The sequence below is a fragment of the Hypomesus transpacificus genome, chromosome 9, assembly GCF_021917145.1.
Source record: "Hypomesus transpacificus isolate Combined female chromosome 9, fHypTra1, whole genome shotgun sequence".
Classification (NCBI taxonomy): domain Eukaryota; kingdom Metazoa; phylum Chordata; class Actinopteri; order Osmeriformes; family Osmeridae; genus Hypomesus; species Hypomesus transpacificus.
Window position 1 is genome coordinate 2,613,305 of NC_061068.1, and position 23,939 is coordinate 2,637,243.

Genomic DNA, 23,939 nt, shown 5'->3' on the forward strand with positions numbered 1-23,939 from the left:
TGAGTCATGAGCATCGGCTGTGGTTACAATATGGTCTAGCCAGGAAGTTGTGTGCCACGTTTCACTTATATAGGTAAAACTTGTATCAGGCAATAACGCTTGATATAATTAATTTAGTTTCATTACAGAACTGCTGCAGATGTTGTGCGAATAAACGCTTATCTGACATGTCAGCATTAAAATCACCCATGACATAGACACAACATGAACTATTGTCCTCTATGAAGGACTGAATAAAAGCTAACCTGTTCTGAAATTCATCCTCATGGTCATAGGATTCATATGGTGTGTACACATTTACAATAGTAAATTTATTTTCATTGTGATTAAACTCCAACCCAATAGCCCAGTCAACGTTAAGCCACACCACCTTTACCGTTGGGTCATATTTTATGTTCCACAGTATAGCTACACCACCAGCTATCCTCCCACAAACCATTCTCATGCTGAGATCGGTAGTGGACTCTCCAGCACCATGAAAGTTCTTGTGTAGGGAGTTCAATTTGTCCAGATCTTGCTTGGTCATCCAGGTTTCTTGAAGGCAGACAATGTCACTCTCGTCCAGCAATGTGTCCACCACCAAACGTCTTGATCTATCAGCAGCAGTATGTCCTACTCGGAGGCCACGAGCGTTGTAGGATACAACCCGCATTAATGATCTACCACGGACCCATCAGGGCAGCTGGCCGGTGTGTCTGTCTCCCTGGTCTCTACATATAGGCCTACATTCATCCCAGCATCATGACTGAGCTGAAGCTCGGTACCCTGAGAGCGGGGGGTATTCTCTGGTCGAGCTTTTTTGAAAGTATAGACCAAGGGTAATTACCAAACCACAACTGTCCCACCATTACCCATATGTGGCGCTACATTCCACGCCCTAAAGCACAAAGGCTTTCTGGAATGGATAGGCTAACCAAGCCCCCTCCCTTCACTCCTTGGGTTGAAATAAAGGCCCTTGTGGATCTTGATGGTATTATATTTCAGATTTGGTATCCCATTGGTAATTCTGCAGCATAGATTTTTCTATACAATTCCAATTTGTCAAGAATATACATTTTTCAATGGTTCGCAATGTTTGGAGGAATCCGCCATTACTGCTTGCAGTTATATTTATTATTATTATTCTTGTTCCATGGAAGTCAATGGCAGCCCCTAGAACACTTCGACAACTTTTTGTGAAATTTGGCACACTCATTAAGGACAGTTGATTCTATACCTACACCAAGTTTCATGTCTCCCATTAGACCACTCCAGCGCCACCAACGGGTCAAAGTTGGACTTGTGTTTACACACGCAACTTTTGAACCGTATGACCCATCGTCTCATTTCAAAAATGAGGTACCATTGGATTCCCTGGTTCAAGCCGAGTTCAACGCACCCCATGGCGTCAATTTCCGGTTATATAGATTTTCCGCTACTTCCGGTTTTATCAAAAACCTTTGAAAGCCTACTCCTCCTACAATTTTTGTCATATCTTCTTCAAAGTTACCAGAGATGATCTTCAGACCAAGCGTCACAAAAGTTATCGAAAAGAATTTTGATCCTCACAACCCTTTGTCCGGTACAGCCAATCAAATTCCTCAGAAAAGCCGCCAAACAGGATGTGAAGTCATGTCTCAGCAAATCTTTGAGATATCAACACGAAACTTGGTATATCGATGGAAGACACTACAACATGTTACCGTGTGCAAAGGCAACTTCATATCTCCAAAAATGATTGATATAAAGCAAATTGAACTTATCGCTAACGCTAAAATAATGCTTTACACATCAGCCAGTCAAAAACTGATACTCTGATTCAATCACAAGTTCATATGAAGACTCTTGAGAATGTTTATAACACAAATCTGTGAAAAATTTGACTGTAAGATCAAAGGTCGATTTTTGGTGAATATTTGAAACCTGCTTGCTTGGCTAATTTCCAGCCAAATTTCCAATGAATGTCTCCCCTCCTCCTGCCCGCGCGTGTGTAAGTTAAGGCTGAGTGTGTGAGGATGTGGAGCACGCGCGGGCAGGAGGAGGGGAGACATTCATTTTGAGGGCTTGGGCTTGGCAAGACGCACACGCAACATTTCAGGAGAGTGTGGGCTGACCAAGCCCCCACTCATTCCTTGGTTTCTAGCAAAGGCCTTGTGGATCTTGTAATCTTGGATCTCTTAACAAAAGCTGATCTTTTTAGTATTGCATTTCCGATTTTGTATGCAATGGTAAAAAGTTATACAAATCCTGAAACATTGATATATATATATATATATATAAATCTTTATTTCAGACGCCAAGTTCCACATAAAATAACAGACATAGAGCTATAAAAAAGAGAGTAAAACGAAAACATAAAACATAGATAATACAGTGCATAAAAAGTATGAAGACTTTTGTGCCAATGTAGTCTTAAGTTCCAAGTAATCGATAGCAGCTCTTTAGAGGGTTGACCAGAGCCTCTACTATTCAGTTCTCAGACTTGTCCAGTCGACACATGAAACCATACATCAGTTGTCTCAGGAGTGCCTTACAGGTTGGTACGTGCTTAGACAGAAACAACTGACCAGCACTATGCCACCTAGGCACATTAAGTAGCAATCTAAAAGCATCATTGAAACCATACATCAGTTGTCTCAGGATTGCCTTACAGGTTGGTACGTGCTTAGACAAAAACAACTGACTAGCACTATGCCACCTTGGCACATTAAGTAGCAATCTAAAAGCACCATTGTAGGCTACTTTCAGTATCTGTATACTCCTTTACCTGTACATAGACCACAAATGAGCAGTGTACAATGGTGTTATGTAGGTTCTAAACAGGGAACATTAAACTGAATCTGAGCACATAGAAAACGTCCTTAATAACATACTGGCCTGAGAATATATTTGACAGCGCTGTTGATACATATCGTTGTCATCTGTCCAATCATCAGAAATGACATGGCAGATATTTTATTTCCTCACAAACACCAAGGGGACTGCCAGATAAATAAAAGGTAGGGAAGGTTAATTTCCTGTCCTGATTACTTCTGACTATCATTATGTGGCTTTTCTTTGCATTATATTTTATATCATGATCTAAGCCATACTGAGAGCACACCCATAGCATCTGTTGCAACAGGCTGAGTGGAACCAGATAATCTGCGTACATCAGATGATTGACAATAGATTCACCAACAAGACAGCCTGTATTTGTCTTATTCAGCTGGCTTGATAAGTCGTCCATATCCATATTAAACAAAAAGGGAAATCAAATTCCTCCTTGTCGAACTCCGTTACCAACATGGAAAGGAGCTGATACAACATTGTCCCATTTAACATGAAAAGTTTGATTGGCATACCAGAACACCAAAATCCTCACAAGAGGTTTAGGGACACCTCTCGCTATTAGCTTCATAAACAGTTTTTCATGACAAATTCGATCGAAAGCTTTGTAAGCATCAATAAAGCATAAAAATACAGATAAATTAAGACTTGTGTACCTGAGACAATCTCCTTCAGAGCATAGATACAGAGATCAGTACCATGTTTTCTTTTAAAACCAAACTGATTTTCTGCCGTCAGAATATACATTTCCAATTTCAATCAAATAATTCTCTCAAACACTTTAGACAAGATACTGGCCAATGCAATGGGTCGATAGTTGTCTATGCTGTTCAGTTTACCAGCCTTATCTTTAACAACAGGCACTAACAGTACTGACATAATAGAGTTCGGTAGAACACCATGAACCATAATTCCAGTGAGACACATGGCTAGAAATGGACTGAGTCTATAACTGGCATTTTTTAGATGCTCTGCAGAAATGCAATCCATACCACAAGCTTTGTTGTTGTCTAGCATGTGGATGGCATCATAAATATCCACTGATCTAACTATCAAGTCTGCAGAGATACCTTTATATTCATTATCAATTCTCACTGTGTTACTTTTAACACAATTAAATAGTTTACTGTAGTGCTCATGCCATAGATCAGCAATCTTCTCTGGACAACTAACCCCTTTGATATCAGAAGGGAGGGGAGTTCTGTTATTATTTATGATCTTGGACCTCCTTCCAGAAGTCAGTAAGATTGTTATTCTGCATCTTTCTGGCCAGCGAGTCTGCTCTCATTGTGTTTTCATTTCTCTTAATGAAATGAGTGCATATTTAAATCTAGCATTTGTGAGGTTTTTGTGATCAAGCAGCACTCCCTGTCTGGGTCTGCCTGCCTCTGACCAGACTCTAAAGGCTTCTCTAGCAGCAGCATGTTGCTCAGACACAAACTCATTCCAGACAGGCCGTGCGTTAGGGACCTTACTCTTGTGATTAATAAAAGGTTCACTGGAAGCATAAAGACATTTGACAATATCATCATACATGGCACAGAGCTTTTCAGCATGATGTTTATCCTTGCAGTTCATATCCGTGCACATTAGGGCATCCCTAGAAAATGCAACATCACTATGTAAGCTGTCAGTTAATAGAGAATATCTGTGCATAACCTCTTTGGTCAATTTTGACCAGTCCAGTTTTCTTGGGGGGCCAGCAACAAGGGTACACTCTCAACATTTAGCAGCATAGCAACTGGTACGTGATCAGTGGTGGCCAGCCCATAACACATCTCTATACTTTCCAGTGAGTCATGAGCATCGGCTGTGGTTACAATATGGTCTAGCCAGGAAGTTGTGTGCCACGTTTCACTTATATAGGTAAAACTTGTATCAGGCAATAACGCTTGATATCATTAATTTAGTTTCATTACAGAACTGCTGCAGATGTGCGAATAAACGCTTATCTTACATGTCAGCATTAAAATCACCCATGACATAGACACAACATGAACTATTGTCCTCTATGAAGGACTGAATAAAAGCTAACCTGTTCTGAAATTCATCCTCATGGTCATAGGATTCATATGGTGTGTACACATTTACAATAGTACATTTATTTTCATTGTGATTAAACTCCAACCCAATAGCCCAGTCAACGTGTAGCCACACCACCTTTACCGTTGGGTCATATTTTATGTTCCACAGTATAGCTACACCACCAGCTATCCTCCCACAAACCATCCACCAACCACTTCTCATGCTGAGATCGGTAGTGGACTCTCCAGCACCATGAAAGTTCTTGTGTAGGGAGTTCAATTTGTCCAGATCTTGCTTGGCCATCCAGGTTTCTTGAAGGCAGACAATGTCACTCTCGTCCAATAATGTGTCCACCACCAAACGTCTTGATCTATCAGCAGCAGTATGTCCTACTCGGAGGCCACGAGCATTGTAGGATACAACCCGCATTAATGATCTACCACGGACCCATCAGGGCAGCTGGCCGGTGTGTCTGTCTCCCTGGTCTCTACATATAGGCCTACATTCATCCCAGCATCATGACTGAGCTGAAGCTCGGTACCCTGAGAGCGGGGGGTATGCTCTGGTCGAGCTTTTTTGAAAGTATAGACCAAGGGTAATTACCAAACCACAACTGTCCCACCATTACCCATAGGTGGCGCTACATTCCACGCCCTAAAGCACAAAGGCTTTCTGGAATGGATAGGCTAACCAAGCCCCCTCCCTTCACTCCTTGGGTTAAAATATAGGCCCTTGTGGATCTTGATGGTATTATATTTCAGATTTGGTATCCCATTGGTAATTCTGCAGCATAGATTTTTCTATACAGTTCCAATTTGTCAAGAATATACATTTTTCAATGGTTCGCAATGTTTGGAGGAATCCGCCATTACTGCTTGCAGTTATATTTATTATTATTATTCTTAAGACTGGGTGTCTATGGCAGCCCCTAGAAGCGCTTGGTCGAAAGTTGTGAAACTTGGTACACTCATTAGGGACAGTCCCCTGGTTCAAGTCACAAAGTTTCATGTCCCATACTTTGGCACTCTAGCGCCACCAACGGGTCAAAGTTGGAGTTGTGTTTACACACGCAACTTTTGAACCGTATGTCCCATTTTCAAAAGTGAGGTACCATTGGACTCCCTGGATCAAGCCGAGTGCAATGCACACCATGGCGTCAATTTCCGGTTATATAGATTTTCCGCTATTTCCGGTTTTATCAAAAACCTTTAAAAGCCTACTCCTCCTACAAATTTTGTCAAATGTTCTTCACAATTACCAGATATGATCTTCAGACCAAGCCTCACAAAAGTTATCGAAGGATATTTGATTTTCAAAACCGTTTGTCCGGTACAGCCAATCAAATTCTGCAGAAAAGCCGCCAAACAGGAAGTGAAGCCATATCTCAGCAGTTCTTTGAAGCAGTGACACCAAAGTTGGTACGCCTACTCGGAACCTTATTCTAAGGATGTCCTCCAAAAATGGTGTCATGTGACTAAAGGGGACGTGGCCGGAAGCATAAACGTGTTTTGGCTAATAACCGTTGAAGTGTTTAACTTAATAAAGTAATTTATTTGTCTGTTGATGTCTTGTGAGATATCAAGCCTGGCCATTGATAACTTTTCATAATAACCGAATTGATGCGGCCGCCATTTTGGATTTCATGGAAAAGTGTAAAAACCTTTTACACGCCCCAAATGTTGTCCAATGTTTACAAAATTTGGCACAGATGATCTTCAGACCAAGCTTCACAAAGGTGTCGGGATGGATTTTACATTTTCAAAACCGTTTGTTTGGTAGAGACGATCAAAGGCGGCGGCGAAGCCGCAAAAGACACGTGAGAGCGTAACTCAGCAACCATTTGTGCGATTGTCACCAAACTTGGGTTCCATTGTTCCCACGAGGAGCAGAGGAGGCCTGCGGGGTTATACCAGAAAAAAACACTGTAAACAATCACTACTTTGGAACGCAAACAGATATTTCAACCAAACTTGGCGTGTTGCATGAGTGCAACAGGTTGTTGTGACTTAATTGTTGCGCAAGTGCTATGGAGGCCTTGTCCTGCTCTGGACTGCTTGGCCCCTCCATTGCTGCTTGCAGCTATATTTATTATTATTATTACGCTTCTTCTGTCATTGGAGTCTATGGCAGCCCCTAGAACCGTATGGTAAAAAGTTGTGAAATTTGGCACACTCATTAAGCACAGTCCCTTCTTTATATTCACCAAGTTTCATGTCTCCCATTGGAGTACTCTAATTTGGTATAGGGACGAGGGACCCTGTTCTAAAGAAGTCCAAAATAGGTCATGCCATTTCACCTCTAGGTGGCGCAATAGGCAAACATTTTCAGACCAAGCCTCACAAAAGACATCACATGGCGTTTTGATTTCTGCAACCGTTTGTTAGTTACAGCCAATCAAATTGAGCAACTGATCCGGAAAAAGGAAGTGAGGTAATATCTTAGCCAAGCTTTGATGCATTGACTCCAAACTTGGTGTATGGACTCAAGGCCCTCTTATTGAGAGGTTTGAGACAGGTAGTGTCATTTGACCTCTAGGGGGCATTACAATAGGTAGGATTGTGTTTTGACCAATAACTGTTGATTTGTTTGGCGTATTTAAGCAATTCCTATGTCTCGTGATATCTTAGGAGATCCCGCGTCTGATGCATGTTAACGCGTGATACCAGACGAATTGATGAGGCCGCCATTTTGAATGAATGAATAAAACTTTTTTCCTTACTCCTACACAGTGTATCCAATATTCACCAGATTTGGCACAGATTATCTTCAGACCACAATCACCTTGCCATGTAAAAATATGACTGAATTACAGCTGTTTAAACTCGGGCCAAATCTGACCATGCGTGCCACAGGAGAAAGGCTTCCTTTTTGTATTCAGTAACTGTACACAGCAATTCCCAGTGCTGATAATGGCTCACTGGGATAGACTGGCTCCGTTGAAGTGCAAGGTCGTAGGTTCGAATCCAGGCAAAGTCTCAGGCATCTCATGATACTGGTTTATCTGTTTAGTGAAGCCAGGTATGTGACAGTAGCTGTCGAGCAGTATAATCATAATGGCCACGATAATGTTTCATTCTCAGGGGATTTATACTCATGAAGAATCCGATTTATTGTGCTTTGTAGATATAGTGAATCTACATCTAGCCAGTGCATCGGATTTCTTGCATCATAACTTCTGAACAGATTTGTCATAAATCACAAGATTGGTCTCTTCTGATTCTACGTGGCATACCAAGTCGAAATATATCACATTGTCCCGTGTCCACCATTTTGGGCGTCGGCCATTTGGAATTTTCATAAAAACATACTTTTTTGAACTCCTCGTTTGCCGTTGCTCCTATTTTCATGGACATGTAATCAAATCATTTTCAGACTACAATCACCTCGATTTGTCAAAATATGACTGAATTACAACTTTTTATACTTGGTTCAAATCTGACAACGCTTCCCACAGGAAAAACGGCTTACTTTTTTTTACATAGTAACTGAACACAGTAATTCCTTGCACTGAGAATAGCTCACTGGGATAAGACGGGTTCCTCTGAAGTGTAAGGTCATAGGTTCGAATCCAGCCAAAGTCATCACGCATGTCATGATACTTGTTTATCTGTTTAGTGAAGCCAGGTATGCCACAGTAGCTGTCTAACAGTATAATCATAATGGTAATGATAATGTTTCAATCTCAGGAGATCTATACTCAAGAAGAGTCAGATTTATTGTGCTTTACAGATATGTGTCCTCTAACCTCTAGGGGGGCGATCCCATGTCTGACACATGTTAACTTGTGATACCAGCCAAATTGATGCCGCCATTTTCATTAATTAATAAAACGTTTTTGTCCTACTCAAAATGTATCAAATATTCACCAACTTTTACACAGATTATCTTCAGACCACAATCACATTGACATATCAAAATAGGACTGAATTACAGCTGTTTAAACTTGGGACAAATCTGACAACCGCTTGCCACAGGAAAAATTCTTTATATTTTTACGCAGTCACTGAAATCTGATTTCCAGCACTGAGAATAGCTCACTAGGATAAATTGGTGTCCTGGCAACGTCAGAGGTTCAAATCCAGCCAAAGCTGACAAGCTTGTCATGTCTCTGATTCTCTGTTTAGCGAGACTATAAGCCACTGCAAAGAAAGCCAGGTAAACCGCAGTCACTAGATGTCGAAAGTTTCTTCTGGGTCATCTGACCTGCTTGGCCACCACATTGCTGCTTGCAGCTATATTCATTGAATGTTTTCCTACTCCCTGTCACATAAGGATTTTACAGAAATGGGTATATGAAAAATGATATGTCCATTTATTCTACATTATACAAAAAATACATGATTCAAATAGGGCCACACATAAAGCCAATAGCCAGTGCAACAACACTACAAATATCTTACTCGTTGCATAGCACACCCATTAAGGAAGACAAACAAGGCAATTTCCCACTGGGAAGAGGCCCCAGGGAAGACCCAGGACACGTTGGAGGGACATTGTCTATCGGCTGGCCTGGGAACGCCTCGGGGTCCCCCAGGAAGAGCTGGTGGAAGTGGCCGGGGAGAGGGAAGTCTGGGCCTCCCTGCTTAGGTTGCTGCCCCCGCGACCCAACCCCAGGAAAAGCGGTAGATGATGGATGGATGGATGGAACACGGCAATTTATCAACAAGTGAGGAATACTGGTAAAAATCAAAATGTTGTATTGTCAACTTTAGCGAATGGATTGTATGTAATCTTACTAACTATTGCTAGCTAGCAAGTGACTTGTGACGTTTCTTGTTATTGGCATTCAGTCGAAACATCAATTCAAGTTCAGCTGTACCGCAATTTGCGTCATTTTCGATGTGTCATGAAATACAAATTTGAGTAATCATAACAACGTAAGTTTTGGTGGAGCGAGCTTGCCAGTATAAGGGATAGGGTTAGGGTTAGGGTTATGATTTAACTAATCAAGAGCTATGCATTTTGGAACAAAAAGAAGAATAGAATAGAATTCCGTTTTATTCCGTTTTGTCTAATTTTGTTCAGGTAGATTGATTGCTTAAAATGAGTGAATAATATGTGCTACAAGTGACCCAGACCTTCTAAGATTGTTGTTTGCCAGCCATCAACAGAAAAGAAGACTAAAATGTATTTACTTGCAGGCGATGAGGGAGTGAATGTGACCGTGCACCGTGTGTGCACCGCTGAACAAGGGGGCGTGGCCGGAGCGTAGTTCAGCACAGATGTGACGCTTTCTCAGGGATTGTTTTTTATTTCATGTTTGTTCATCGTTGCTATTGTTGTTGTGTTTATTTGAAAGAAACGCAATCTTGCAGGGCAAAATAGCGTTTGAAAGATGCAATTCCGTTTTCATGCCAATAATTTTATTTGTTTTGTCTAATATTTGATGTGTGTGGGGGAGGGGGGGGCACCACGAGTGAAGCTCGTCTAGATGTTGGGATAGATAACTGTCGTCTAGATGTTGGGATAGATAACTGTCGTCTAGATGTTGGGATAGATAACTGTCGTCTAGATGTTGGGATAGATAACTGTCGTCTAGATGTTGGGATAGATAACTGTCGTCTAGATGTTGGGATAGATAACTGTCGTCTAGATGTTGGGATAGATAACTGTCGTCTAGATGTTGGGATAGATAACTGTCGTCTAGATGTTGGGATAGATAACTGTCGTCTAGATGTTGGGATAGATAACTGTCGTCTAGATGTTGGGATAGATAACTGTCGTCTAGATGTTGGGATAGATAACTGTCGTCTAGATGTTGGGATAGATAACTGTCGTCTAGATGTTGGGATAGATAACTGTCGTCTAGATGTTGGGATAGATAACTGTCGTCTAGATGTTGGGATAGATAACTGTCGTCTAGATGTTGGGATAGATAACTGTCGTCTAGATGTTGGGATAGATAACTGTCGTCTAGATGTTGGGATGGATAACTGTCGTCTAGATGTTGGGATGGATAACTGTCGTCTAGATGTTGGGATGGATAACTGTCGTCTAGATGTTGGGATGGATAACTGTCGTCTAGATGTTGGGATGGATAACTGTCGTCTAGATGTTGGGATGGATAACTGTCGTCTAGATGTTGGGATGGATAACTGTCGTCTAGATGTTGGGATGGATAACTGTCGTCTAGATGTTGGGATGGATAACTGTCGTCTAGATGTTGGGATGGATAACTGTCGTCTAGATGTTGGGATAGATAACTGTCGTCTAGATGTTGGGATGGATAACTGTCGTCTAGATGTTGGGATGGATAACTGTCGTCTAGATGTTGGGATGGATAACTGTCGTCTAGATGTTGGGATGGATAACTGTCGTCTAGATGTTGGGATGGATAACTGTCGTCTAGATGTTGGGATGGATAACTGTCGTCTAGATGTTGGGATGGATAACTGTCGTCTAGATGTTGGGATAGATAACTGTCGTCTAGATGTTGGGATAGATAACTGTCGTCTAGATGTTGGGATAGATAACTGTCGTCTAGATGTTGGGATAGATAACTGTCGTCTAGATGTTGGGATAGATAACTGTCGTCTAGATGTTGGGATGGATAACTGTCGTCTAGATGTTGGGATGGATAACTGTCGTCTAGATGTTGGGATGGATAACTGTCGTCTAGATGTTGGGATGGATAACTGTCGTCTAGATGTTGGGATGGATAACTGTCGTCTAGATGTTGGGATAGATAACTGTCGTCTAGATGTTGGGATAGATAACTGTCGTCTAGATGTTGGGATAGATAACTGTCGTCTAGATGTTGGGATAGATAACTGTCGTCTAGATGTTGGGATAGATAACTGTCGTCTAGATGTTGGGATAGATAACTGTCGTCTAGATGTTGGGATAGATAACTGTCGTCTAGATGTTGGGATAGATAACTGTCGTCTAGATGTTGGGATAGATAACTGTCGTCTAGATGTTGGGATAGATAACTGTCGTCTAGATGTTGGGATAGATAACTGTCGTCTAGATGTTGGGATAGATAACTGTCGTCTAGATGTTGGGATAGATAACTGTCGTCTAGATGTTGGGATAGATAACTGTCGTCTAGATGTTGGGATAGATAACTGTCGTCTAGATGTTGGGATAGATAACTGTCGTCTAGAGTGTGCTAGGGCCCTGTGCCCGGGAATTATCGAATATTTACGTTTAGTCTAAATAATATTATATATTAAATATTTCCAATGGTCCCCAAAGCGTAAATTATTTTTCCAAAACTGTAGCTATCTAGCTTTAGTTAGCTTCTGGGCTAAGTTAGCTAGCATATTACTCGTAGCAATGCTACTACCATGCTAGTGTTACTTGTTAGCCTTCTCATTAGTAAATTTTGAAGCCATACTAAAGCGATTGTGCCATAGTTTTTGTCCATCGGAAAATATTCAGTTGGAATGTTTGAAATCTCATATGTGCGACGTTACGCTGTGAGACCTACATTGAACGATCACATATGTGCGACGCTGCTCCTTAACAGGTTGAAAAGCATTCACGAAAAAAGTGTTTCTACTGTTGTTTTGTTTTAAAAACCACCACAAGAAAAATGTAAAATCGGGGTATAAACCGCGGTTTTATTTCCGAAAAATACGGTACTGCTTTTTGTCCATTTATATTTCAGTATACTTCATTTTTTCTCTCTAGTGTTGTCTGGCAGCCTGTGTAGCCTCTACTGGAGGGAAGATTGGTTCTGGAGAACTTCCTTGTTCTGCTTCTTCGCTGCAGGAGGACTCACCTAATGCTGGCCGGACTGGGTTTCCGGACACCCAGCTCATCACAGGCTCCCTCGTAGATCTGGTTGATGACCGTGTTACCCAACTCACACATCAGCTGGATGGGGAGAGGGAGTCATTAACAGATGTCAGGGTAAGAACAGGAAACAGGAACATGTCAGGTTAGGAACAGGAAACAGGAAGTGCACCTTGAGTAACTCTGGTTCCCAGGAGTCCAGTGTGAGGGAGCGCACCTTGGAGCAGTGAACCCCCAGACTTCTACAGAACACCAAACACAAGATCAGAAACAGTCAGAACACCAAACACAAGATCAAAAACAGTCAGAACACTAAACACAAGATCAAAAACACTCAGAACACTAAACACTCTATACTGATATAGAGTGAAATTATCCAAGCCAATTTACCAGTGGTTATTATAACTTTTGCTGCTGTCATAGTAGAACACATCCATGACACTCCAAACTGTCATAGTAGAACACATCAATGACATTCCAAACTGTTTCAAACTGTACGTGAATAAGGGGGTGCTGAGGAGGTGGAAACCATCATAGGGTTAGGGTCATCCATGAGACGCCTGCAGTGTCACACACTCAAAGGAAGTGGCTTCCATACCCACCTGCCCCCTCCTCCACCTCCATACCCACCTGCCCCCTCCTCCACCTCCCTACCCACCTGCCCCCTCCTCCACCTCCCTACCCACCTGCCCCCTCCTCCACCTCCATACCCACCTGCCCCCTCCTCCACCTCCATACCCACCTGCCCCCTCCTCCACCTCCATACCCACCTGCCCTCTCCTCCACCTCCCTACCCACCTGCCCCCTCCTCCACCTGCCCTCTGCTCCACCTCCCTACCCACCTGCCCCCTCCTCCACCTCCCTACCCACCTGCCCCCTCCTCCACCTCCCTACCCACCTGCCCCCTCCTCCACCTCCATACCCACCTGCCCTCTCCTCCACCTCCATACCCACCTGCCCCCTCCTCCACCTCCATACCCACCTGCCCTCTCCTCCACCTCCCTACCCACCTGCCCCCTCCTCCACCTGCCCTCTCCTCCACCTCCCTACCCATCTGCCCCCTCCTTCACCTGCCCTCTCCTCCACCTCCCTACCCACCTGCCCCCTCCTCCACCTGCCCTCTCCTCCACCTCCCTACCCACCTGCCCCCTCCTCCACCTGCCCCCTCCTCCACCTCCCTACCCACCTGCCCCCTCCTCCACCTGCCCCCTCCTTCACCTCCCTACCCATCTGCCCCCTCCTCCACCTGCCCTCTCCTCCACCTCCCTACCCATCTGCCCCCTCTTCCACCTGCCCCCTCCTCCACCTCCCTACCCACTTGCCCCCTCCTCCACCTCCCTACCCACCTGCCCCCTCCTCCACCTCCCTACCCACCTGCCCCCTCCTCCACCTGCCCTCTCCTCCACCTCCCTACCCACCTGCCCCCTCCTTCACCTCCCTACCCACCTGCCCGCCCTCCACCTGCCCCCTCCTCCACCTCCCTACCCATCTGCCCCCTCCTTCACCTGCCCCCTCCTCCACCTCCCTACCCACCTGCCCCCTCCTCCACCTCCCTACCCACCTGCCCCCTCCTCCACCTGCCCTCTCCTCCACCTCCCTACCCACCTGCACCCTCCTTCACCTCCCTACCCACCTGCCCCTTCCTCCACCTGCCCCCTCCTCCACCTCCCTACCCATCTGCCCCCTCCTTCACCTGCCCTCTCCTCCACCTCCCTACCCACCTGCCCCCTCCTCCACCTGCCCTCTCCTCCACATCCATACCCACCTGCCCTCTCCTCCACCTCCCTACCCACTTGCCCTTTCCTCCACCTGCCCTCTCCTCAGCCTGCCCCCTCCTCCACCTGCCCTCTCCTCCACATCCATACCCACCTGCCCTCTCCTCCACCTGCCCTCTCCTCCACATCCATACCCACTTGCCCTTTCCTCCACCTGCCCTCTCCTCCACCTGCCCTCTCCTCCACCTGCCCTCTCCACCACCTCCCTACCCACCTGCCCTCTCCTCAGCCTGCCCTCTCCTCAGCCTGCCCCCTCCTCCACCTGCTCTCTCTCTGTAGTTCCGTACCTGTGTATCCCTGAGCACTCGATGCAGAGCAGCACACCTAGGTTGATGGAGGCCCAGCAGGGGGCGGCCTGGCTGCAGTCACAGCACAGCTCGTTGCCCGGCAGCATCTGCACCCGTTGGACCAGACTGTCCCCCCGCACCCCCCCCCGCTCCCGCGCCTCGTTGGCCGAGTCGATGCTGCAGGTGGAGGGGGAGGCGGTTCTGTCCAAACGCTGTGGAGAGGAGAGATGGGGAGGGTATGAGAGGAGGGGAGGAGAGGAGGAGGGGAGGGGGGAAGGGGATGAGAGGAGGGGGGCAGGGAGAGGAGAGGGGATGAGAGGGGAGAGGAGGGGAAAAGAGGGGAGGGGGGAGGAGAGGAGGAGTAGGAGACGAGGAGGAAGATGGGAAAAGAGGAGTGGGGGGAGGAGAGGAGGGGAGAGGGGAGGGGAGGAGGGGAAGTGGGGGGAGGAGAGGAGAGTGGAGGAGGGGGAGAAGAGCGTGGGGATCAGTGGTCTTCGCCCAGACATCCACACTGAGAGACCATAACCCTAACCCTCTGTATTCAGATGAGTTGTGTCTGTGTGAGTGTCTGTACCTCTATGTGGCAGTTATCTGAAATGTTTCTGTAGGCCGAGGCGATACTGGCCTGGACCGCCTGGATCCACGCCTGTCGTAGCTTCTCCGACTCAGCCTGCAGCATGCAGCTCCTAGAGACACCATGACGTGTGAGGACACACACACAGTATTCATATATACCTGTACATCATGTACCTGTATTCAGAACGCAGCGGCCCGCCTGGTCTACAATCTACCCAGATGCTCCCACGTTACCTCGCTCCTCATCTCCCTCCACTGGCTACCCATCAGGGCCCGCATCAGATTCAAGACCCTGGTACTGACCTTCCGAGCAGTGAACGGGACTGCACCCGACTACATCAAGTCTCTCCTGCAGCCTTACACCCCAACCCGCCACCTACAGTCTTCTTCAGACAACCGCCTGGTGGTCCCACCGCTCAAGACCGCCTGGTCCCAACACAAGCTCTTCTCCTACCTGGCCCCCCAGTGGTGGAATCAACTCCCCACCTCCACCAGAGACACAGACTCGAGACGCACTTGTTCCGGGAGTACAATGGTACGTAGGAATGGTTTGCTGAACCCAATGCTAGTTTCCCCAAGGATCACAATGACTCTTGCTTAAAGACTTGTTGTTCTTGTTGGTTAGTGGTAATTGATTTAAACAATTGTATTCGTTGCGAAATTTTCTATTTTAGTTAATCTTATTTTTATTTTTACTGTTGCTTGCTTTTCTACAGGTACACTTGCACTTGGCGATTCATGTTGTTTAATTGTACATGTTTCTTAACTACATGCTCTTATAGTTCTTCCCTTTGGCACTTATTTTTTGGTTGTTCACAATGGGTGCTTCTTGTTTTGGCTACCCGCAATGCTTTGGGGCTATCTTGTTGTTATTATCAGTGATGCACTTTGTAAAGCTCTCTCTTGGAAGTCACTTTGAATAAAAGCGTCTGCTAAATGAATACATGTAAATGTACATCCTGTAGCTGAACCTGTAACTGAAACACACCTGCATGAATACAGGGGACCAACACACTTACTTGGTGGGGGAGGCGACCTCGAAGCAGAACCTCCTTTCGTTGTCCTCGCAGGGCTTGACTGAGCACAGCCGAAGGTCCTCCACCACCACCGTCAGAGAGTCCTGTCATTGGACGACAGACCTGTCAATAAACACTCTGCGAACACATTTTTTTAAACAAGGACTTTGTACTTCATAGCAAACCTCTTAAGAATCTTTCATGGTAAATAAAACACACCTTCAGTTTCTTCTGGTAAACCAGCTGGCTGTTCTGTATGGAGAACCATCGCCTAGGAAACGGGGGGGGGGGGGGGTCACAGTTAGATGGACCACCAATCACAACTCAGTAGATCAGAACTATTTACTTTTTTTATCCCTCCCACGCAATACACCAAAAAAATCATTTGCTTTCTCTATGGAAGCTAAATGCAGTCTAGATATGAGAATTAATCTGGAATGTGTGAAGCCATGAGGCTAAAAGGCTGCTCTAGGCCGATCCAGGGGGCGAGCATGAGACTGAAATAATACAATGATGTACATTGCAGCTAAGCTAGCAGGACTTACATTGTAGCTAAGCTAGCAGGACTTACATTGTAGCTAAGCTAGCTGGACTTACATTGCAGCTAAGCTAGCTGGACTTACACTGTAGCTAAGCTAGCTGGACTTACATTGCAGCTAAGCTAGCAGGACTTACATTGTAGCTAAGCAAGCTGAACTTATGAGTATAAAAAAGTATTTTGTAGGATGGTGTCACACAGTATAGTCAGTAGCTACACAGTATTCTATGACATAATACCCCAAATAACCAAAATTATAGTACATCTGTATCTACAGTACCAGTCAAAAGTTTGGACACATTTTCCCATTCAATGTGTCCAAACTTTTGACTGGTACAGTACATCTACTTGGTCTCTCTCATCCTTCCTCTCCTTCTTTCTCACCTGTTCCAGGTCTTGAAAGCATTGCTGGCTCTCTTGAACAAGTATCCCTCCATCACCACCCCATTGGGTGCATCCACGTTGAACTCCACCTTGGTGTCGTCATACGAGAAGTCCTGAAAGTTTAGGAGAAGGAGAGGCACTGTTAGCATGTCTCTCTAATAAGATACACTACCCGGCTAATGTTTCCCAAAACAGACACTCGCAAAAGCTCTTGATAAAAGCAGTTTGTTCTAAAAGCACATCAGGTTCATTTGATTGGCACCTCGAACCAGGAGACCCTGAGACAGACTGCTGTGTCTTACTGTGGGTTAGGGTTAGACCAGACACACTTCTGTAGGGAGAGGCTCATGTCAACCTCTGACCCCAGATAACAGGGTTAGGGTTAGGGGGGCTGGAATGTGATCTTCACTCAGCAGACCGATATGCTGACATAGGAAGGAAGTGTGCTGTCAATCATCTGTTGACATCACATGATGGTAGATGGAAGTTACACCCACACACAGAAAACATCAATAATGTGATTTCAACAGACTGACAACACATATTAGTCCCCCATTACTATACCAATCACCATGTCAGTGTGCTTGTGTTGATGTGTGTGTTATAGCTAATGTTTTTATACATTGATTACTTAATGACAGGGTAAGACTAAACATACAATAATACCCCTTAGCAAGGTGACTAATATCAACTAGTTGTCCCCTATCTATCACTCAGTACCTCTCCTATCTCCTGCCTCCTTTGTTTACAACAAAGGATCTACTGTCAGCATTTGAAATGGAATGGATCCTGGATGTGTTGATGTGTAACGTCCTGAGTAGTGAGGCAGCCAGGCTGCTGACATGACTGTGATGAGGGTGATGGAGGAAGGCTGAGTTCTGAGATTTAGATTCCAGTAAAGATAAACTGCATACAGTACAGGCATGGACAACCAAGAAGCCCATCCACACGTACGGTATACAGACTCACACACACACACACTCCTGGTGTGCCAGAGATACAGGAGAGATACAGGAAAGGAGAGATAGGAGGAGAGATACAGGAGAGGAGAAATACAGGAGAGGAGAGATACAGGAAGAGAGACACAGGAGAGAAGAGATACAGATGGGGAGTCAGATGGCTGAGCGGTGAGGGAATCGGGCAAGTAATCAGAAGGTTACCGGATCGATTCCCCGCCGTGTCAAATGATGTTGTGTCCTTGGTTAAGGCACTTCACCCTACTTGTCTCGGGGGGAATGTCCCTGTACTTACTGTAAGTCGCTCTGGATAAGAGCGTCTGCTAAATGACTAAAATTTAAAATGTACAGGAGAGGAGAGATACATTACATTTATGCATTTAGCAGATGCTTTTATCCAAAGCAACTTTCAAGAGAGAGCTTTACAAAAGAGCATAGATCACTGATCATAACAACGAGGTAGTCCCAAACATTGCAAGCAGCCAAAGCAAGAAGCATACATTGTGAAAAACTAAAAAAGTGCCAAAGGGAAGACCCATAAGAGCATGCATTTATACGAGTAACAAATTAAAACAACATGAACCTCAAAAAGTGCAAGACTGTACCTGTAGAAGAACAATCAACAGTAAAATATTTCACAGTGAGTACAAGAGTTAACTTCGTTATAACTAACCTATAAGAGCAACAAGTCTCTCAATAAGAGTCATTGTGATCCTGGAGGAAACTAACAGGAGAGGAGAGATACAGGAGAGATACAGGAAGAAAGATACAGGAAGGGAGAGATACAGGCGAGGAGAGATACAGGAGAGGAGAGATACAGGCGAGGAGAGATACAGGAGAGGAGAGATACAGGAGATGAGAGATACAGGAGGAGAGATACAGGAGAGGAGAGATACAGGAGATGAGAGATACAGGAGATGAGAGATACAGGAGAGGAGAGATACAGGAGATGAGAGATACAGGAGGAGAGATACAGGAGAGGAGAGGTACAGGAGGAGAGATACAGGAGAGGAGAGATACAGGAGAGGAGAGATACAGGAGATGAGAGATACAGGAGGAGAGATATAGGAGAGGAGAGATACAGGAGATGAGAGATACAGGAGATGAGAGATACAGGAGAGGAGAGATACAGGAGATAAGAGATACAGGAGAGGAGAGATACAGGAGAGGAGAGATACAGGAGATAAGAGATACAGGAGAGGAGAGATACAGGTGGAGAGCGACAGCGATCTGTCGGCTGGATGCGTCACTACTGGTGAACACAACGTGGTCTGAGGTGTTGAGACAACCTTTTTCAACCTTTGTAAAATTTTATTTTCGAACCTTTTTTTTTAACCGTAACAAACTTTTTTTCTTTTTTTAAACATTCGAAACCTTTTTTTCCCAAACTTTTGCAAAAATATTAGCATTTATATATATTTTTTAAAGGTTGAAAAAAACAACAACTTTGTTTTCACACACACAGTGAAAGTGAGAGGAGAGAGGAGAACAGAAAAGCCTAAAACAGAGTTAAGCAAAGCAGAGTACATTAGAATACAGTAGACTATAGTATGGTCCTCATCAAGTACTCATCAATGATGCACACTGTTTTTTTACACACAGTGAAACAGTGAAAGTCAAAAAAGGTTTTGTAAGGTTGCAAAAATATTTTTGAAAAAAGTTGTTCTTGAAGTTTTTTACCGGAGTAAACGTTTATACGATATTTTACTAGTGTATAATCCAATCTCCCGTTTATAAGACATCTTACCAGTGTATAATCCAATCTGCCGAATATAGTGTATAGAGTAGAAGTAGATTCCAAAAGTATTTAAATTAAAAAACGATATCCTTATAACTTGACAATAAATTAGCAAAATAAATATACAAGGCATTAAAAGCTCTTCTATAACAAGCAACAATCAATCTGATTTCATTTCCTTCCCTGGGGGTGATCAGACAGTAAGAGGAGTAGTGACTTTCCCCCAAAATGCACCGAAAGAACGGAGAAGAAGCGACCCCCACATGAGTGCAGCAGAATGTCAACAGCAGGCTTGTGCTGGGTTAGGCTTGTGCTGGGTTAGGGTTAGGCTTGTGCTGCGAGCTCGCTCAGCTCGTGCACCTGCCCAGTGTTCAGTCCCGTGGATTCACGCGCTTGAGCGCTTATTATCATACAGCTGTCGACTTATGTGTCCTGTTGACCCCTTCATGCCCGCCGGAGCGCCAACATTGTTGCAAAGCCAGAACATAAACGGCCGATGCCGTCGTGAAACCCACCGCTTGCACACACGATTTACGAGCGCCCTCATGACTGGTATGCCTTCCATCTGCCCCCCTCCTTTCTCCCTCACCTCAAACTAGGATTTCTTATTTTTTGGTAGTATCGGCTTTCCATCTGTCTGTGAGTTCACAAAAGCATTGCTGCCTAATCAGGCAGGCATAACGGCTCCCTGAGTACCCACCCACAGCTCAACTTCCCACTGTAAATCACACAGGGCACACCCTCCCCTGGGTCACCAGGGACAGCAAATAGCAGCACATTAGTGATATACTGTCTTTTCAGATCTTTCTGGGTTTATGTCAAGCAAGATACCTGAGCAAACACGGAAGTATACAAGAAAGAATATTTTGGAATACAATAATAGGCACACACGCGCACACACACATACATACACACACACACAGCTGTGGAGCAACATGCTGTAACTCTGTCTGAGAAGAAAGGGAGAGGTCCCTGGGGGTCACTGTGAAGACCTGAACACATAAAAGACTGCAGAGAGAGGAGAGAAAGAGGAGTGGAGGGGTAGCAGATGTGTGCTGAGGAGAGGAGGGAGAGAGGTGAGAGGAGGGAGGCAGGGGGGGAGAGAGAAGGGAGGGAGGAGAGAAGAAGAGAAGGGAGGGAGGAGGGGGAGAGAGAAACCAAGGAAAGAAAGAGAAGAGACAGACAGTCTCCCCACCAAAAGCCACATTTCTGTTTGAAATTCCACAATGTGCCCTGAACAACAGACATTCAAAGTAACAAGTCTTGTCAATGATTGTGAGTGTTTCTTGTTTGTAGGCGAGGAGTCTAGACAGGACTAGCAGGGTAGGAGAGAACGTTCTGTCTAGACAGGACTAGCAGGGTAGGAGAGAACGTTCTGTCTAGACACGACCAGCAGGGTAGGAGAGAACGTTCTGTCTAGACAGGACTAGCAGGGTAGGAGAGAACGTTCTGTCTAGACAGGACTAGCAGGGTAGGAGAGAACGTTCTGTCTAGACAGGAATAGCAGGGTAGGAGAGAACGTTCTGTCTAGACAGGACTAGCAGGGTAGGAGAGAACGTTCTGTCTAGACAGGACTAGCAGGGTAGGAGAGAACGTTCTGTCTAGACACAGCTCTGCACTCTGCACTCTGTTCCGACATGGCCAGAAGGAGAACTGTCTTTTAGTCTGAGTGTGTGAGCGTGTTTTTGTTCATGTGAATTTGTGTAAGAAACTCTCTGTCTGTGTGTGTGTATGTACTGTTCAATTTGTGTGACAATGTATGTTTGTCAGTCTGTGTGTGTGTGTTTAGTTATATGTGTATGTGAACGAACTGGCAGTGACAGTTGGTGGCACTAATTTAGAGAGACAGAGGGCCTCATATACTAGCGCTTTTTTGACCTAGCGTCATTCTGACTCAGGATGGAGAGGTCACACACACTTCAGAAACACCCAGATAGTCCCTCCTTCGTAAACAATACAATAGTCTATCCTTCAGAAATAACCTGATAGTCCCTCCAGAAAACACACAGTACTTAGAGAAAGGAGACACTCACCTGCATCAAAGTCTGTGAGGAAGAGATGGTCACATGGGCAGGATGAAACATCACCATGGTGACATGAAGAGATAGAGTACAATGTCAGTTGAGAACCCTGAACACACTCCAGCATTTCAGTAAAAGTTTATAATATCATAATACTGTGTTCTGTCTCTAGTAGTTAGACTTGATTCATAATCTACTTGAAACTAAAGATGGTACAAAGGGCCGGTACCAGGCACAGGCGACAGAGGCAGCTGCATGGGGCGGCAAATACCCAAGTGCATCCATTAATTAGGGTTCCTCAGGTAGGAGGAAACCTATTGTATTTGTTAGTTTTATTATTATTAGGGTTCCTCAGGTAGGAGGAAACCTATTGTATTTGTTAGTTTTATTATTATTAGGGTTCCTCAGGTAGGAGGAAACCTATTGTATTTGTTAGTTTTATTATTATTAGGGTTCCTCAGGTAGGAGGAAACCTATTGTATTTGTTAGTTTTATTATTATTAGGGCTCCTCATTTTTTTTTACTATCTCACCTCCAAATCTTTTGTTTTGTTTGAACTGTCAAACATCCCAACATACAAAGATTTGACATGGGTGTAATTCAATTTTACATGGACATTTTTTACTTCTTATTTATGAAGATGGCATAGATTAGAAAGCATTCATTTGTTGCTGCTCATTTACACTTCAAAATTTTAAGAGTGAAGTGTAGAATGAAAAAGGGTTCTCTTGTCATTTCCCTAAGTGGAAGAGGAAATGCTGATGTTGCAGCCTCACATATTTTAAAACAGTCGCATCAAAAAAAGGAAATTGGGCAATCCTGTGTAAAAATGGACCTAACCTATATCTAACAACATCGTCACTGGCAGTATCTTAGATGGAATCATGATTCAAACAGTGCCCTCTGCAAACTGAAAAAATGACCCCAAAAACGTAAATAAGCTTGAAATGTATTTCTGGAAAACTGGCTGGTATAACAAGTTTATTAGAAGTGGTCATTATGTGTCAGTAACAACATCCCTGTCTGAAGACTTGGGAGTCATGTGACTGGCTATCCGGGCTGTAAGTAGGGAGAACCGCCTCACGCTTTTCCACTCCAACCATTCAGATAGTGAAGGGTTGGGGACACCAAGACCTCACTGCAGAAACCAGTTGTAACTGATTTAACTACTTGTACTCGCTGTGAATGATATTATTGTTGCTTGCTTTCCTCCAGGTACACTCTAGCACTTTCAAGGATTATGTTGTTTAATTATAATTTGTTTAACTACATGCTCTTCTGGTTCTACCCATTGGCATTTATTTGCTTTTTCACAATGCATGCTTCATGTTTTGGCTTCCCGCAATGTTTGGGGCTATCTTGTTGCAATGTTTGGGGCTATCTTGTTGTTTATGATCACTTTTTGTAAAGCTCTCTCTTGAAAGTCGCTTTCGATAAAAGCGTCTGCTAAATTAATCAAAGTAATGTTAATGTAAATGTGTGTGAGAGCGTGTCATTGTGTGTGTATGAGTGTGAGAGTGTGTGTGTGTCACTGTGTGTATGAGTGTGAGTGTGTGTGTGTGTCTATGTGTGAGAGAGAGTGTTTGTGTGTGTGTGTGTGTGAGAGTGTGTGTATGTGTGGGTGTCTCACTGTGTGTATGTGTGAGAGTCTGTGTGTGTTTGTGTATGGTTTTGAGGGACATTGTTCCTAAAACATTTTTCATCTTTGCTGATTAAAACCAACTTGATGGAACATATTTTGTCATGTTAGTCCTACTTGTCAAAAACAAGTACAGGAAGTAGTTTAAAATAAAAAATAAGTAAATCTTTTGAAACTCTTTTGTTATCCGAAGTCAAAGCTTTCATGTTTTCTTTTGTTCTGTTGAAAAGCCATGTGATGCTGAAGATCTGATTGGTCTTCTTTTTGAAGAAGAGCTCAGAGAGATATTTTTAGGACTTCATTTGAGTCCATTTAATTTAATATTATATCTGGAAATAGAAAAAGAATGTCACTTTAACTGAGCAGACATCCTTTATCTGCACGATATGTTAAATACGTTTTTTCTGTGCGAGTCACCTGATCTCCAGGCAGACTT

General features: G+C 44.2%; 1 protein-coding gene across 7 annotated transcripts in view; it reads right to left on the reverse strand.

Moving 5' to 3' along the window:
• The window catches only part of LOC124470977 (ubiquitin-conjugating enzyme E2 J2), a 123,979-nt gene that overhangs the window by 69,775 nt on the left and 30,265 nt on the right, over positions 1-23,939 (reverse strand). For all 7 annotated transcript variants that reach the window (XM_047025238.1, XM_047025240.1, XM_047025239.1 and 4 more), the window contains exons 10-17: positions 21,877-21,888; positions 17,150-17,262; positions 16,447-16,498; positions 16,231-16,331; positions 15,210-15,321; positions 14,636-14,847; positions 12,746-12,815; positions 12,560-12,654 (exon numbers count right to left, since the gene is read on the reverse strand). In XM_047025238.1, the coding sequence (XP_046881194.1) occupies positions 12,560-12,654; positions 12,746-12,815; positions 14,636-14,847; positions 15,210-15,321; positions 16,231-16,331; positions 16,447-16,498; positions 17,150-17,262; positions 21,877-21,888 (767 nt within the window). The remainder of the gene's footprint in view (positions 1-12,559; positions 12,655-12,745; positions 12,816-14,635; positions 14,848-15,209; positions 15,322-16,230; positions 16,332-16,446; positions 16,499-17,149; positions 17,263-21,876; positions 21,889-23,939) is intronic.